The 18,954-nt window shown below is 40.3% G+C and overlaps 1 protein-coding gene across 1 annotated transcript in view; it reads right to left on the reverse strand.

The window, feature by feature from the left end:
- LOC122816337 (periplakin-like) overlaps window positions 1-18,954 on the reverse strand; it is a 416,450-nt gene that overhangs the window by 341,894 nt on the left and 55,602 nt on the right. The window contains exon 3 of the mRNA XM_044089064.1: window positions 15,109-15,234. Coding sequence (XP_043944999.1) covers window positions 15,109-15,234 — 126 coding nt within the window. The remainder of the gene's footprint in view (window positions 1-15,108; window positions 15,235-18,954) is intronic.

The following is an 18,954-nucleotide window of genomic DNA, read 5'->3' on the forward strand; positions in this document are numbered from 1 at the left end:
TATCTATTTTCTGGCTCCTTCTTAATCTGTTCCTACTTCATTTTGTAGGCCTTTCTCCTCTTTGTTATGGCCCAGTTTTTATACCACTGATGAGTTCCTTCCTCAACTTACAATTCCCCGCTCAGCTTAAAAATACATAAATAATTCAGTCTTTTGTAGGCTTTCCAGTCTGTCCTCTTCACAATCTCTTAATCTGTACTCATGGCACAGTACCTGAACCCCAGCTCCACAAAAGGTCAGTGGCTACAAAAAGGCATCTAAACCCTTCAAGAACACACCTTTGATATACTTTAGTAGGAAATATAACACATATTTCTAAATACAAACTATTTTACTTCTTACAGCATATACACATGAATCTGTGCATAATAATTATCAGCTTCTAATTTTGTCATTTTTCAGCTGCATAAAGAAAAGGATAGTTAAAAGTATTGTGATTTTTAACTGATTTAACATTATGAATTTTTCCTATGGCTTAAAAAGTGGTCCTATCATATAAGCTTTCCGAGATTACAATAAGACCAGGTACCTTCGACTACTAGAAGGGGAAAAGTCATATTTAGGATGTGGTCCGTGTATACCTTGCCAGTGTGTTTTCAAACACAGCTAGAAAAGTAGCCCCTCTACTGTAAACAACAGTCAGCTAACCTAGCCAATTTAATTGTCTGTATCAGGCTACATCACGCTCGGCCAAATCAGTGGTCATCTGTGTGTGTCCTGAGACTAATTATAATTCATCATGTGAGTGTATAACTTTTGGCCAGCATGGACACACCACAAATTAAATAATCTGTGCCATCTTAAATTAAATATGCAATTTGGGTGATGCACTCCAATGCAACATCTCATCATAGTCAAAACATCCATGCTTCTTATACCTGTTGCAGCTTTTCATAACAATTTATTGTTACACCATCTGCTTAAATTTTAGTAGATAATCTACACAGCTTTTTTATGTTCGTGACCTGGCTTCTGCAGTATCAACAACCAGCTCATTTTCATATTTCTGTTCAACAACATGCAAATTATTTTGAACACCCTTGTTTTTCATTGGTTTATAGGTTCATAGCTGATTACTAGTCCAATGGCACAAGAGCCTTTACAAGCCTAGCCAATAATACCCATATATGACGATATTATATCTTAATTCCCCAGATATGAAATGAGGCAGTATCAGGGTAGTGGGTCTTTGGGTGTTGGATCCTGAGTCATTTTACAGACTGCCTCTGTCCATAAGGGACATGGGCAGTCTGCCAGGAGTGAATTTCCAGTTCCCCATCCATTTATCCAAATTCTTTTTGAAGAGAGTGAGGGACAGGCTTTGTTTTATGAAGATGGGAAGCTTATTCCATAGATGAGATAGCCTTTGGGATACAAATCTGTCTCTCCAGCAAGTTCTGTTAGAGTCATAAATAAGGTTCAGGTCCAAGGAACGTGTAACCATTGTATACTTTTTCTTGTGAATATGTAACATTTTCATCACGGCTAGATCAGAGAATGCCTTGTAGGTCAGGCATAAGTCCCCTCTCAATAAACAATATGAGATGGAGTAAAGGGATAGGGCCCTTAATTGGTCTGCATAACACATGTACCTTATGCATTGTATTTTTTTTTAGTGAGAAGCCTCTGGCGCTGTTCCAATTAGTGTAAGTGCCTGGTTAGGTATCTATAGAAGGGAGCATTGTACTGGATTATGGGCTTGATGAGGGCCAAGTACAATGGCACTATGACTTCCTTTGATCTTGATGCCATGCCTTTACTTATAAGTTGAGCCACACAGAAGGATTTCCTTCTTCTTATATCTGTAACAGTAACAGTACTTGGAACACATCTAGAGCCTGTTTACTGCATTTCCTGTGTTGCACTTAATTTAAAATCATTTTTTTCTCTAAAAACTGCATTTTACCTGATTTTGGCCTAGCACTCAAGTGTGGGGTCATTTATTGCACTGTTGTGATTATTTTGCTGCTTGTGTATCTCTGCTACCTTTAAACTACAACAAAAAGAAAAAAAAAAAATCTTGCTTTTTTCCCACTTTCTGAAAGTTAAGAAAGTTCAGTTACAGATTTGCTATTCTGAACTGTTTGGAAGTTTCTAGAAGGCCAGTGCTTGCTTGGGCTAAAGGGAAGTCTCTGTGTTCACCAGTGGGAGTGGTCTGCCTGTCCCTGGAGGAGTGGTTACTACCTAGAAGCTGTAGTTTTATTGGCCATTTTGGGTCAATTCTAAACTCCTTGATCTCTCTCTCTTAAAACCAGGCTGCTTCATGGTTTTGGCGTCTTTTCAGGCTTGCTAGTTGTTGCTGAAGCACCTACCAAGAGGAGAAAATGCTGAGAGAAGAAAAGGAGCCACTTTTGTGATTTTAAGTATTTTCTTCTGATTTTTTGTTAAGTTTTACTGCTTTGCCGCCTACGTTTTGGCATTTTCCGGCTTGCTAAAGTTTATATCTGTAACAGTAGCAGTACTTGGAACACATCTAGAGCCCGTTTACTGCATTTCCTGTGTTGCACTTAATTTAAAATCATTTTTTTCTCTAAAAACTGCATTTTACCTGATTTTGGCCTAGCACTCATGTGTGGGGTCATTTATTGCACTGTTGTGATTATTTTGCTGCTTGTGTATCTCTGCTACCTTTAAACTACAACAAAAAGAAAAAAAAAAATCTTGCTTTTTTTCCCACTTTCTGAAAGTTAAGAAAGTTCAGTTACAGATTTGCTGTTCTGAACTGTTTGGAAGTTTCTAGAAGGCCAGTGCTTGCTTGGGCTAAAGGGAAGTCTCTGTGTTCACCAGTGGGAGTGGTTAACACTGAACAGCCTGCCTGTCCCTGGAGGAGTGGTTACTACCTAGAAGCTGTAGTTTTATTGGCCATTTTGGGTCAATTCTAAACTCCTTGATCTCTCTCTCTCTTAAAACCAGGCTGCCTCATGGTTTTGGCATCTTTTCAGGCTTGCTAGTTGTTGCTGAAGCACCTACCAAGAGGAGAAAACGCTGAGAGAAAAAAGGAGCCACGTTTGTGATTTTATGTATTTTCTTCCGATTTTTTGTTAAGTTTTACTGCTTTGTCGCCGACTTTTTTGGCATTTTCCAGCTTGCTAAAGTTTATATCTGTAACAGTAACAGTACTTGGAACACATCTAGAGCCTGTTTACTGCATTTCCTTTGTTGCACTTAATTTAAAATCGTTTTTTTCTCTAAAAACTGCATTTTACCGGATTTTGGCCTAGCACTCAAGTGTGGGGTCATTTATTGCACTTTTGTGATTATTTTGCTGCTTGTGTATCTCTGCTACCTTTAAACTACAAAAAAAAAAAATCTTGCTTTTTTCCCACTTTCTGAAAGTTAAGAAAGTTCAGTTACAGATTTGCTGTTCTGAACTGTTTGGAAGTTTCTAGAAGGCCAGTGCTTGCTTGGGCTAAAGGGAAATCTCTGTGTTCACAGGTGGGAGTGGTTAACACTGAACAGCCTGCCTGTCCCTGGAGGAGTGGTTACTACCTAGAAGCTGTAGTTTTATTGGCCATTTTGGGTCAATTCTAAACTCCTTGATCTCTCTCTCTTAAAACCCTACAACTATCTTTTTGCGCGGTTTTGCGCACTGAGCAGCATCGGGCAGCGCCTCCTAAACAGGTTGAAACTATTCCAGGCTCCACAAAGTCTGCTCTTCACTTTTTCCCTTAGAACTGTTCAAACTCTCAAAGTAATCACTCTATTCTCTTTATAAAGCCCTGCACTTGCTCAGCTCTTATAAGGAAACACTAACTAACTAAAGCACTACACCCTCCTTGACTTCTCATAAGTATTAGACTCCTGATTGGTCCTTCCTGATCAAGTGAAAAATCAATTCCCTTCCCTAATCTGATCAGTAAAAAAAACAGTTCCCTATACTAATCTGGTATGTCCAAGGGTCAGTTTCAAGGTTACTCTCCAGTCCAGCTGGTGAATCTGGGAATTTTGAGGCAATGTTACAATTGCCTTATGTACACAGACAACCCTTTCCTCCTTCCAACAAACTCTAATACATGTGAGAGATGCAGTTACACAGCCAAACTGGAGGCAGAGCTCTCTCAACTCAAGACTGGCACAGTCAGTCAGGAGGAAAAGGTAACCACCCACACCACAAATCCAGTCTCACACAGACCTATTGCATCTGCATACCCAACACATAAACACACAAAAACATACTCGGAGGCTCTAAATAAAAATCTGCCTAAACAGCAAAGACCTCCTAAGCAGATATCCAAGCAACAGCCACCCCTCAACAATACCCACAAATCACATATCTCACAAAATCATTGTGCCTCACAGTCACAGCCCATAAGGCCAAACAACACACCAAATACACTTGTTATATGGGACTCTATTGTCCGGCACACTGACGTCCCACTCACCAGACTGAAAAAGGAGAAGGTCACTGTAAGCTGCCTGTCGGGTGCCAGGATCCGCCACATAACGCAAGCACTCAGGTCACTCCAAAGCAAGTACAAGTATGACTCCGTCGTTGTCCATGCTGGTGTGAATGACCTGAGATGTACCTCCCTGGACTACATGAAAAGAGACATAGAGGAGCTCTCTGACCATGTAGCCCAGGCTGGTATGTCCCTGACCTTGAGTAGCATCTTGCCCTCACCAAGAAATATGCCACAGTATAAAGACAAAATGATCAGTTTCAACAATTGGCTAAAGTATTGGTGTCATTCAAAGGGGATCCAGTGTCTGTCAGCCTGGGATGACATGCTCAACAAGCCACGTTGCTTCACTAGGGACAGCTTGCACCTGTCACCCTTAGGCTTTCGTATACTGGCAAAGGCTCTTGCCACCACCATAGTGCCTTTTTTAGGCAAGGCTCAAAGGACAAACCCACCTCCATAGACAACCCAAAGATGAAAAAACTAAAGGTAATGCTACTCAATGCCAGAAGTCTAAACCTCAAGATGCACGCACTCGAGACTCTCCACAGTATGGAGAAAATCGATGTCTGTGCAGTAACAGAAACCTGGTTCAAGGCTCCTGAGAGCACCCCAGCACTACCAGGTTATAACTCATACCATGCGTTATGGCCCCAAAACTCGGACCAAAGCACAAAAGGAGGGGGAAGTATCTATATTCATCAAAGATACCTACACCTCCAGGTTAGTGGCACTGCACGAAGTATCGGAAACCATCCATGTGCAACTAACAGCAGGCAAAACTGCCTTTCAGTTTTTAGCCTGCTACAGAACACCCTCCCTATTACAGGAACCCCACTTGGCATTCCTGAGAACACTAGAGAATATGAAGGTCTCTCCAAACACTATGTTACTGGGTGACTTCAACTACCCAAACATTGACTGGGAAAACTACTCAAGCCCAAACAGCCTTGCCCAACGGTTCCTTGAATTTATAAACTCTAACGCAATGGAACAACTGGTCACCACTCCCACAAGAGGGAACAACATATTGGACCTGGTCATCACCAACATGGGGACTCTATGTTCCACACCAGAGGTAAACCCCTCATTGGTAAGATCAGACCATAAACAAATTTCCCTGGACATCCATATCCCGTCCCCACCCCCAGCCAAGGAAATCACTGTAAAGAATTTCTCAAAAGCCAACTTTGCACTTCTCAAGACTGAGGTGGAATCCTTCAAAGCCCCTGGGCCAGAGGATAATACAGCCCAATCCGCAGAATCCTTTACAAATGCATTCTATGAGCACCTGCAGGAATGCATGGATCGTGCTATCCCAAATAAAACCAAGACTCACTCCTCCAAAAACAGGAGACTGGACTGGTGGACCCTGGCCATAAATAAGCTATACAACAGAAGGAGGAAGCTACTACATGACAGAGCAAAATCCCAAAAAGGGAAGGCATCTCTGATCAGTACTAGCAAGAAACTTCGATCCCTCATAAAATCATCAAAGGCCAGTTTCGAAAGAAAAATTGCCCTAGACACTAAAGATAATCACAAGGCCTTCTTTAGTTATGTCAGAAACATGGGCAGAAACTCCCAGATATGCTCTGAATTGTTGCATAACGGTACAAAATATACTGAACCTACAGACATAGCCAACATCCTGGCAGACAGATTCAGCGCAAACTTCTCCCCCCCTTCCCACCCAAAGGAGCAAACGCTTATCCCAACTGAATGTAACCTCCCTGACATCACAGATGCACAGGTGAAAGCTGCCCTCTCCAAAGCAAAAAACACAGCATCTATGGGACCGGACGGTGTCCCAGGCTGTGTCTTACACGAGCTCCAAGAAGAACTGAACCCTCTCATTAAGTCACTGTTCAAACTTAGCCTTACTACAGGATATGTACCCAAAGAATGGCGTACAGCTACAGTGGTCCCACTCCACAAAGGTGGTGCCACAACGGACCCCGGAAACTATCACCCCATAAGCCTGACTAGTCTGGTCTGTAAAGCTATGGAGCGTATTATCATGGAACTCATAAACAAAGACATTGGGAGCCTCCAGACACTGGACCCTACCCAATTCGGCTTTGTTAAGGGCAGATCTTGCCTCTTAAACCTAGTTGATTTCTTTGAAACAGTTACCAAAGCCATAGATGAGGGCAAGGTAGTCCACACAGCCTACCTGGACCTCGCAAAAGCCTTCGACACAATACCCCACTCGGGCATCATAAATAAGCTTACCAGCTTAAATATCAACCCCTATATCACAAGATGTGTTGCAAACTGGCTCAGAGATAGAACCCACATGGTCAGAATCGCAGGTGCCATGTCCGAATCCAAACCAGTTACAAGTGGCATCCCACAGGGCTCAGTTCTGGGACCTCTCTTGTTCGGTATATACTTCTCTGAGGTTCAGGCTAACATGGGGGGATTATGGCTGACAAAGTTTGCAGATGACTGCAAACTGGGGGCCATAATCGAATCTCCAGCTGACACAAGCATCCTCCAAAAGGGTCTCACAGAGATGGAGGCTTGGTGCCAGAGCCAGGGCCTCAAGCTAAATGCTAAAAAGTGCATAGTCATCCCCTTTGGGAAAAACAAGGTGCCCACAAATTACCACATAGGTGGTAATCCATTAAGTACGGAAGAAGTAATTAGAGATTTGGGGACCAACGTAGATAGTAATCTCTCCTTTGATAATCACGTTGCCAAAGTGGTTAGAAAGACCTTCTATATAGCCCACCTTATCACGAAAGGGTTCGCATCTAGATCAAGAGAGGTCATCGTGCCCCTCTACTCGTCACTCATCAGGCCCATAATTGAATACAATGCCCCTTTTGGGATGTACCTTATCCGACACCTGCAGCAACTGGAGAGAGCCCAAAAGTACCTCACCAAGAGGATCATGGGCTACAAACAGTTGTCCTATGCAGCTCGACTAAAGAAACTCCAGCTCTACTCAGTTGCTTACCGCCTACTCAGAGGTGATCTGTGCCTGATGTACAAAGCCATGTCAAACCCAGAATTAATGGACATGCTCCACCTCAGAAAATCCAAGTCCCTTAGAGCTACACACTCCAGGGACCTAAACCTCAGCACAAAAATAAACAGGACATGCTGGAGGGACAGATTCATTTCCCAGAGGCTCCCCTCACTCTGGAATAGAATCCCAATTCATGTTAGACATAGCCCCTCGCTGAGCCTCTTCAAGCGAAATTTGGACGTGTGGATGGGAAATCGCAAATTCACCCCTGGGATCTCTCCTGTGTCCCTGCTAGACAGAGGCAGAGTAAACTAATCTTAAAAGGGTACCTTCTATGACCTACTTTACAGAGGCACAGTAGGCTAATCTAATAGGGAGGAGGAAGCCAAATACACTCTGGCTAGGCTTATAAATGCCCTAGGGCAGATAGCCTAGTATCTACCTATGAACCTATGAACCTATACTGTAGCTATCTGAAGGTCAAAGTTAAGGTTGCTATCTATCTATGTTCCTAGGTGCCTCACCACTGGGTCTATTTTTAGGGGGTGTGCTATCAATATTATAATTTGCAGGGATATTTGATTTATTGAAGGGTATGATTACGCATTTTGTAGCATTTAGTCTCAGACCATGGTTTTGACACTGGTCATTTGCCATTTTTAGGCCTGTTTGTAGGATGTCAGCATTGTTTGGGGATTCAGTAATTGCTCCCAGCTTACAGCCGTCAGTGAACTTAGTGAGCTAGTGGCCTGCAACAATGGCTTTCTCTTCAGAGAGGTATATGCCAAACAGGAGAGGTCCCAACACTGAGCCCTGTGGAACATCATTAGTAACAGGTTTTTATTGGAAATGTATTCACCTATCAGGACAACATGCATCTTGTCAATGAGCCAGTTAGTTATCCATCTGAAGATACAGGGGTTTATGCTTAACTCAGTAAGTTTATCTATTATCCCTGAGTGGGTGATTGTGTCAAAAGCTTTGGCCAGGTCTAGGTAAGTGGTGTATACCTTTTTACCCTCATCCATGGCCCTGGTGACTTTCTCAAAGAAGACCACCAGAATGAGTAAGCAAGACCTCCCTTTGACAAAGCCAAATTGGGTGTGGTTTTTGAAGAGTTCCTATGTCATTATTGATCAAGTCCATGATAATTCTCTCCATAGCCTTGCAGAGAAGACTGGTCAAGATTATGGGTCTGTAGTTCCATGGCTCAGTTGATGGGTCCCCCTTGTGCAGAGGGATGATTGTTGCAGTCCTCCATTCCTCTGGGACAAAGCCCATCAGTAGGCTGTGATTAAAGAGGTTTTCTAGTAGCACTGATAGATTCTATTTTAAGCTATTTAAGGAGCATCCTGGACTGTTGTTGGGAACCATTGAGGGTGTGTTTTTGGATTTAGCAAGCACAGTAAGGACCTGTTCCCTCATAGTGACTGGTAGGGGTATGGTTGCAGGTATTTCTTTGGGTGTGGTAGGAGGTGAGGAAGGTGGGAGAAGTTTGAACTGAACCTTTCGGCCAGCAGGTTTGCCATAGTTTCAGGCTGGGTGTAAGTGTTGCTGTTCATCATTAACTCAGCACATTGATGAGCATTTCCCTGAGGTTCTGAATGTAATTAAAAAAAGCCTTATGGCTATCTTTCACCTGGAAGGCTATCTTTGCCTCATAGTTTGCTTTGGGCAATTTGACCTGCTCTCTTGGACTGGTGAGTGTCTTTTTGCACTATTTTGTCTGTTCCTTCTTGGCTCTGGAAAAGATTTTTTTTCCTTTTGTTGAATGGCCTGTTTATGTTAGCGGTCTAGCAGGGTGGTTTATTTTTGTCAGTAATCACAGGTTTAACTCTAACAGGTACTGCCTCCTCTATGCAGCTATGAATGTGGTTGTACAGTGCTTTTGTGTACAGCTCAGAGTAGGCCTCAGTGTAATCTGGGTTTGAAGAGGCCTGGAAGTTTAATAAGATGTCACTTAGATTAAGGTAATTGGCCTTAGCAATGTTCTTACAGGTTTGGAGTTTGATGTTGGTTCTGAGTTAGTTTTAATACTAAAGGAGATCTTTTTGTGGTCAGATCTTACCAGGAAGGAGTTGATGCACAGGAAGGAGAAGCATCCCCCATGTTTGTGAGTACTAGGTGTAGGATATTGGTATCTCTAGCTGGGGAGCTAACTAATTGCTTCAAGGTGTTTGGGTTGATGAAGTCCAAAAACCTCTGAGAAAGTGAATTATGGTCATATAAGTTTCCCAGTTTATGTAGTTGAAGTCACCCTTAGGTGTGGTGTTAGGTGGTGTGGTTTTCCGGACTCATATTAGGTGATCTGTAGCTAGCAAGGATATTATAAGGGGTCACACCTATGATTAGTTGGGCATGGAGCAGCTCAAGTAAGTCATGTTGTTGGACTAGTCTAGCAGTGTACTTGTTCTTTATGAACTCTGAGACACCTCCCCCTTTGTTTTATCCTGAGTTCAGGGGGACTGAAATGTATGAAAGGCACTGTAACCTATGACAGCTGGAGTGCTTTCTATGGTTCTGAACCATGTTTCTGTGACTGCACATATGTCTGCATTTTCCAGGGTGAGGATTGCTTCCAGGGAGTGCACTTTTTTATTTAAACTCCTAGTGTTGAGCAGCAGTACCTTTAGGTAGTTGTGAGTGATTTCTGTTATGTTGGAGGATTTAACAACTTGGAACAGCCTAAAAAAAGGCACTATGGGGATAGAAAAAGCGATTCTGATGAAGTCCTGTTCATGTGAGGATGAAAGCACTAAATAAATGTCCTTTTTTATACCTTTTATCTAGTTTGGGGAGTTCCTTGGACTCTGGCTCTAGCATTATTTTATTTGAAGGTTTGGTTTTAGTATAATGCTACACTTGTGTTTTTATTCATAGATAAAGTTTTTTACCAGTATCCAGAAGCCAGTTGGTGACAATTGTAAATCATCCTTGGGAAAGTATTGTGGTTTGTCAATCATGTCTCCCCAGGCTGACAGATACTGTATCACCTTGTTGTAACACCAAATACTAAGGTAATTGTTGAAGTCAATAATTTTTTGCTGGTACTATGGCGTCATCACTGGTGAAGGTAGGATGCTTCTCAGGGCTAGATTCATACCCGCCTGGGACACGTATTCAAAGAGCTCCATCATGTCTCTTTTCATATAGTCCAGTGAGGTGTGTCTTAGGTAATTTACACCCACATGGACTGTGACTGTGTCATACTGGTACTTGTGGTTTAAAGACATAAGTGCATGTGTGATCTGGCGGATCCTGGCTCTGGACAGACAGGTCACTGTGATCTTCTCCTTTAGCCTGGTAAGGGGGACATCAGTATGTCTTATAATGGAATCCCCAATAACTAGAATGTTTGACTGTGTGGTGTGTTGCCTTATGGGCTTGGAAGTGAGGGCTACTATTATTTTCAGAGTTATCTGTTTTGCAAGGTGCTGTCTGTTTTGAGTGTGTGAAGGGCCACTGAAAGATGATTTTAGGATGTCTTTGAGGTTTGATTTGATTACAAGTGAGTCCCTCTGCATATACGGGTCTATGTGTTTGTTTCTTAGTGTTGGTAGTGAGTGTTTTGGGTATAACGCTAACAACCTGGCTTGTATTTTTCTTCTGTGTATGTGAGAGCTTTTTCTCCAATGACATTTTGTATCTACATCTCTCACACACTGTGTTTGTCTGTTCCAAAATTGAGTGGTTGTCAGTGAACATGAGGCAGTTACAACACTGCTTCAGGTTGCTCATATCTAACAGGCCGGAAACAGATGAGAGGAAAGTGCCTATCCATTATACCAGATCCTTAGCAGATGGGAAGGAGTAGTGGACAGTCACTTAAAGGTGAGCGTGTTTAGTAGTACATTATTAGATGACCTGCAGTGGTACCACCCTCTACACAAACTGGCAGGTCTTCAAGCAGCTGTGAACAGCAGGAGACTATGGAGAGCGTTTCCTATACAGGATTTTAAAATGGAGAGGTTTGCTTATATACAATGCACAGTGCAAGTCTTTTGTACCATCACGATGAAAGACTTTTACACATTTAAGCCCTTAGGCCATGGAGATGAATGAACAATAATCCTTCCACCAGTAGTTCCCAACTCAGATGGGTTGAATCAGCACTCTGTCCCAACAGAGTGCAAAAAAACCCCCAATGTAAAATGAACTGGTTTTGAGCTCAAATGCAGTAACAAATACTTTACAACAAAACAAAGAATTCCTACATTATCAGGAACCCTCGGAGATAAGTTCATTAACCCTGAGAAATGTAGAACTACTACAAACAAGAAAAACATTGCAATATTTCAAAATATTTTGGCAAAGTCACAATAACTTTGGCAAACTCTGAAAAGCTTTTACAGTGTCCTTTTACACATCACAACATCAGGAAGATCGAATTGCACTTCTTAGAAAATATGTTTTTCTAACAAAGATTTTTCAGTATTGATTAAATAAATGCACAACAAAACTTCCTGCTATGCTTATAGTTGCACACATACTACAAAATTTAATTAGATGATCCAATCAGTGTGGTCTTTTTCTTGGCTCCTCATATGTTTTCATATTCTTTACTTGTACAAGACATCACATTTTGTCCTACAAAACATTCATTTTCTCAGTTAAGTGCTTCATTGTTTACTAGTATTTTCATTTAGTCTGGACACATTTAGACCATTTGATAATTTCAGGTCTGTTTCTTTTAATGCTCTGCCCCTTATTTCATCAATTCTTGTACCACAAATGATCCTGTCTCTTATTAAAGAGTCATGCAGTTCGCCAAATGTAGAGTATTTGATTATGTTCTTCATTTCAGTAGCACATTGGCCTACATTCTATGCAGACCTTCACGCTTTTGTAAAGAACATATGTCTCTTAAATGGCGGCTGATTTCTGGGTTGACTGTAATCAGATTTAAGTGCTGCTGTAAAAGAGTTAAATACACTTATGGCATCATCTCCAGTAACATGAGGGAATGCAACTCAGTGTACATCTTCAGACTTTTCTACTAATCCATTTGCAGTGAGGAGTAAGTCAAATTTTTGGATCCAAAGCCAGTTTTCAGCCAAATTTCTTGAAGCACAAAAATTCCAGAAGGGATCACTTCTGCATATTTCCAATAGAAAATATATTCTACAGTTCCAAACACCAAAAGTCTTTGCAAATGTATTTCTTCAGTTATGGCTGATACTTTAGGGCCAGGTCATAGCAGGAAGTTGTTTAGTAAATAAAACACACACACACACACACACACACACACACACACACACACACACACACACACACACACACACACACACACACACACACACACACCATAAATGTGACCCAACCTCCAGGAGGACTTAAGCTACATACCACATAACATGCAAATCACTCTGCCTAGTTCATTAGTCTTAAAAGCTATTTATCCATATATAGCATGAGGTTTACCCCTCTTTGGGGAAAGCTACACTATACAAAACTATCTGCTTATGCAACAATGAACTACTGGTGTGTTGTTTACAACTGCGTATCAGCTTCAAAAAATATTATCTGGCAACTATTTGGCATGCTTTGATGAGAAACAAATGAGCAAGTTAAAGCATCTGGTGACGTTTCTTCTAGATAGTGAAATACATTACCTATACAGTGTTGCATTGATGCCAAATGTGTTTAAAGTCATGGTAAAACATCCCGTGGGGTTTACAGGAATAAATCTTCACCTAACGCACTCAGCTTGCACCTGCTACCCTCTTCTGATCCAGGGATCCCCCTGCCTACTGTCCAGAATGAAAGAATGCAACTGTAAATTTGTATTCTGCATCTGTCATTCTCTCTCCTGGACAGCTGATACTAATCCAGAACAGCCTTTACTGTAACTGTATATAAAGTAACTCGTACCTCATAACATTGTTATGAAGAAATGCAGGCTCCATAATGCATGATGTTCATGATGTGTCTGCATATTTATTTAATGCAGACTCCATAATGCATGATGTTCATGGCTTGTCTACATATTTATTAAATGCAGGCTCCTTAATGCATGATGTTCATGATGTGTCTACATATTTATTAAATGCAGGCTCCATAATGCATGATGTTCATGGCGTGTCTACATATTTATTAAATGCAGGCTCTATAATGCATGATGTTCATGGCGTGTCTATATATTTATTAAATGCAGGCTCCATAATGCATGATGTTCATGGTGTGTCTGCATATTTATTTAATGCAGACTCCATAATGCATGATGTTCATGGCTTGTCTACATATTTATTAAATGCAGGCTCCATAATGCATGATGTTCATGGCGTGTCTACATATTTATTAAATGCAGGCTCTATAATGCATGATGTTCATGGCATGTCTACATATTTATTAAATGCAGGCTCTATAATGCATGATGTTCATGGCGTGTCTATATATTTATTAAATGCAGGCTCCATAATGCATGATGTTCATGGCATGTCTACATATTTATTAAATGCAGGCTCCATAATGCATGATGTTCATGGCATGTCTACATATTTATTAAATGCAGGCTCCTTAATGCATGATGTTCATGATGTGTCTACATATTTATTAAATGCAGGCTCCATAATGCATGATGTTCATGGCATGTCTACATATTTATTAAATGCAGGCTCCATAATGCATGATGTTCATGGCGTGTCTACATATTTATTAAATGCAGGCTCTATAATGCATGATGTTCATGATGTGTCTACATATTTATTAAATGCAGGCTCCATAATGCATGATGTTCATGGCATGTCTACATATTTATTAAATGCAGGCTCCATAATGCATGATGTTCATGGCATGTCTACATATTTATTAAATGCAGGCTCCATAATGCATGATGTTCATGGCATGTCTACATATTTATTACTTAAGTGCTAAGTATTGTAATACTTTCTGTGTATCGGTATTCCTACTGTCTGTACAAAGTGACAAACTGTTTGATACTGGTTGGTTCCATATGATGTATGTACGTGTGTGTGTGTGTGTGTGTGTGTGTGTGTGTGTGTGTGTGTGTGTGTGTGTGTGTGTGTGTTTGTATATATTTATTATAATTTTGTTAAGTATATTGTGATTTATTACTGCTTATGTTTCCCTGCTTCAGCAGCTTTTAGTTTAGGGAAATTTACCTAGTAAAAACATTAATTAAATAACCACATATATGAATAAATAAATATGTAAATGATAATTAAAGGAGGTAGAAGGTGATTGTACTAACACTGTTGTGCTCTAGGAGTGGTCACATACCAATTTTGAGTTAACATAAATTACCAATTAAAGTTAACTTTTTTAAATAATCTGACACTATTATTACAAATGTTTACTGTTTTTTGCTATTCTATTAAGATATAGAACAAACTCAGCTAATAAATATACACAAGAAAAGCAATTCCTTCACATGCAGCTCCATTGTAGGCATAACTATGTGTGAGGCATGCTGCAGAATGCATGGTTATGTGCACAGGTATTGATTCATTAAGAATGCCCCACCAGTGTACAGTTAGCTGTATACATGTTAAGAGGTATTTTTACTGCCTTGGTATTATTTTTTCAGGTTGTGATACCTGATGTGTTTCACACTTCTTCACAGGATATCACCTACACATCATGTACTCAGAGCATCTGACTCCAGACTAGGTTTGAACTCAAGCATTTACGCCTTAGTTGACAAATGCATGTAATTGTGGTAGCTAATGTGAAAGTTAAGATGTGAAAACAATCCAAGCTCCACTCTCTTACCGCATCATCATTTTCATTGTTGCCGGCTCTTATTTCTTCTATTTCTTTATGAAAGAGGACATGCTCTTCTATCTGTTTAGTCACTGAATTCAGGTCATTTCCAATTGTCATGCTGTTTAGCTGCATCTGTGGAAAAATAGAAGAAAAAACATCATACACCTGGAGCTGCAACTCACATTCCCAAATGCTACATACTTTTATATGTGGTAACCCAGCCCCCACCAAGCCAGAGCATACAAAATGTCTCCTCTAATTCGCAGTTTGCTTACCTGAAAGAAACTTCAAAGGTAAATCTTTAGGCAAATTTATGGGTTGATATGAGTTTGGATGCTCAACACTAAACTCAGTAAGAAAAAGATTAGCACTTATTTATTTATTGTATTTATTTGACATTTGTTTACCAGGATAGTCCGAATGGGCACAGGCCCATTTCAGAGGAGGCCCGGGGGGGGGGGGGGGCACAATATGTACAAAAGCAAGTAACCGAAAAATAATTTTAAAGCTTATACAGTAATAGCATAACAACTGCGGTGGTGGTGTTGTCACCTCACAGTAAGACGTTGTCCTGTTTGATTCTCAGCTAGAGCGTCTTCTGTGTGGAGACATGCATGAATGGGCATACCTTCATTGAAGGTTGTGCATCAGGGCCGGCAACTCGGCACGTAAAAATCTACTGTCAGTCATTAGCAGACTGGAGTTCCACTATGGCGACCCCTCACCGGGAAAAGCCAAAAGACACAACAACATACAGTAGTAGCATAACAAAGTTACAAAAATTGTAAACAAGGAAATTAGAACAAAAGAAGCAGAAATTGAACATAAACAATATTATTAATAATATAGTGCTAAACAATACATCATATGTCTTGTATGTTTATGAAAATTAAGGTAGAATATAAAAGATCACACTTTCTGGATTAAAAGACACTGACTAATGTCTAGAAAAGGAAGATAGGGTTAAAGTGAGAGGGATGTGAAGACCATCTAGAAGAGACTGAAGATGTGAATTGTAGGAAGTTTAGTGAAGATGAGTTAGACTTATATACAGAATTTGGTAAGTACTTTGCAGACGAATGCATAGACAGTCAGCATGGAGTTAGACAAGAGCAAAGCCAAGAGTTAGATAGGTGGACTTTAGAAGTATTTTGAACTGTAAGGGATTGGCAGTGGTTAGGATGTGCTGGGAGATCAAGTTCCAAATTTTGGAGATTTGTTTAGAGTAAAGAGCATCCCCATAGTGATTATTAGCTTTTGAGACTTGCAATAGGAATTTGTCAGAGGATCTCAGATGTCTTCTGTTAGGTTATGGCTGAAATAGATTATGGAGTGCAGAGCATTTATCAGTTTGGTATATTATGTTATGGGCTATTGACAGTTGAGAGAGAATTAGGTAAATTAGGTAGCTCTAGCCACATTAGTTGGTGTGGGGCAGTGCAGTGATGGGATCTACATGGAGAATTGGTAGCACAATTGGCAATTTTATTATAGCAGGCATCAAGCTTGTTAGTTCATCTTTCTTCAGGTTGGTGACAATAGGAGAGGCATAAAGAAGAGTAGAAAGTACGTGAATCCTAGCAATAATCTGTCTTGAGGAGTTGGTGAGGTTGAATTCTGTATAGAGAACCTAGTCTTGTATGAAACTTTTGTACGGTGAGAAATCAATGTTTGTAAAATCTCATACTGCTGTCAATTGTGACTGTAAATAGCTTAGTGTGTAGTACAGGTTCTATACTGGTGTTGTTAGAAGAAGTTATCTGAAAGGGGAACTGGAGGTCTGAGGTTTTGCTACTTGAGAAAATTATAAGTTTAGTTTTACTGTGATTGAGAATTAAATGAGAGTCAGGCAGCCAAGATTCTACTGCTGTGAAGGAAAGATGGGTTATTTTTTGGAGTTTAGAGATTGAGGAGGTTGAACAGATGAGGGCAGAGTCATCAGCATACTGTATGATTGTAGCTAGTTGGGTGGCCATGTGTAGCTTATTGGTGAATATACTGAAAAGGAGTGGACTCAAGATGGAGCTTTGTGGAATGCCTAGTGATGAGAAATCATGTTGCCAGTTTACAGCTTGTTGTCTTTCAAGTAGGTAGCTATGAAACCATATGAGGGCTGAATGGCTTAGACTAAAGGATGAGATTTCATTGGGTAGTTTTTGATGGGACACAGTGTTAAATGCTTTGGACATGTCAATGAATATGGAGGAGACCAGATCACCATTATTTCTGCATTGGCTCATGGTGTTTGTCAAGCTTAAGAGTGCGGTAGTAGTACTGTGGTGTGGTCAAAGCCATGCTTGGAATTTGTTAAAAGGTTATTTGATAGTAAATAATTCAGGAAATGGGAATGAACACATTTTTAAATATTTTTGATAGTGGAGATAAGATTGCTATTGGCCTAAAATTGGAAAGTTCTAAACAGGTCCCCTTTTGTGAAGTGGTGTGATATGAACTATTTTCCATATTTTGGGTGCATACTGTTCAGTTAAGGAGTGGTTGATTAAAACTTAAACAGTATAAGAGAAGGGATCAGTAGCTATATTGAGATACTTAGAAGGTAGTGTACTGGCAGTGAGAAAAGAAGGTTTAAGTTTGTTTAGTACTTTTTTATGGTACTGGTTTGTACAGGTTTAAAGGACAAGGTCTTAGATGGGTCTTTTGAATCACTGGGAATGGTAAGTGGTGAGCTGATGTTAGTTTTCGTTAGCGTTAGTAAAGAGATTGTGAAGTACGCATTGACTTGAGGGGCTATATTGCCTGTCTTATTATAGTTGCAGGTGTTAGAGTTGTGGATTGACCTGTCTGTAGAAGATGATTTATGGAAGCCCAAAATTTTTTGGTTTTGTTTTTATATTTGTGCTGGTTTGTAATGAAACAGGCTTTTTTGTCATTTTTAACCCGTTGTTTGTATTTGTTTCTTAGTTGCCTATAGGATGCTAAGGTCGTTTGGTTTTTGTTAGACTGGTAATTTGTCCAAGCCTTATCTCTAGTTCTGAGAAGTAGATGTGTTTCCTTTGTTAAACAAGGAGCATAATTTGACTTGATTCTAAAGGTTCTAGGGGATGCATGGTTGTTGAGTACGTCTAGAAAAGTATTATTAAAGTATGACACAGCAGCATCTAGTGACATTGTTTTTAGAGGGGACCTATCATTAGCTGTAAAGACTTGATATGAATGTTTGAGGTGAGAAATTTTTATTGCTGCGTGTATGTCTAAGTGTAGTATTTTTAGTGGAGTGTAGATGTACTTAGCTTAGTGCATTATTCCATTTCTACTTGCTATAATGGTTAAGGTGTTTGACTTACAGAGAGAGGGTACAGTGTTTGATTCTCACCTTTGGGAAGGAAATCGGTTAGGCTTGAATTGGCCTAGTAAGAAAGCTAGCTACTAATTAGCTAGGTGTTCTATGACATTAGAAGGTTGGCATATTAGTTAAGGTGTCTGTCTTACAAATACAAGGTGCAAGGTTTGATTCTCACATGGGGTAACTGGCTAGGCTTAAAATGGCCCACAAGGGCAGTTAGCCTAGTACTAATACATGATCCTATGAACTTAAAGGATGTCTCATGGTTTAGATTATATAGTCTCCAACTCCATCAACATGAGCTTCCTTCCAGCCACAGAAAAGTCCTTGAGCCTCCCTTAGATATAACAAAAATGCTTTGGGACTCCCCGAACAAGACAGTATATACTGTTATGTTTTGGAGCACACATCCCATGTCCTCTAACACACACATGTGCGCATGCACTTGAACCAATATTTGGCTTAGTGCATTATTCCATTTCTACTGATTTGTATTCTTTGGTTTTTACTCTTCTGCATTTAGCACGATTCGACATAGTATTGTCAAA

Source organism: Protopterus annectens, chromosome 12.part0 (genome assembly GCF_019279795.1).
Source record: "Protopterus annectens isolate FY-2018-M chromosome 12.part0, PAN1.0, whole genome shotgun sequence".
NCBI classification, from domain to species: domain Eukaryota; kingdom Metazoa; phylum Chordata; order Ceratodontiformes; family Protopteridae; genus Protopterus; species Protopterus annectens.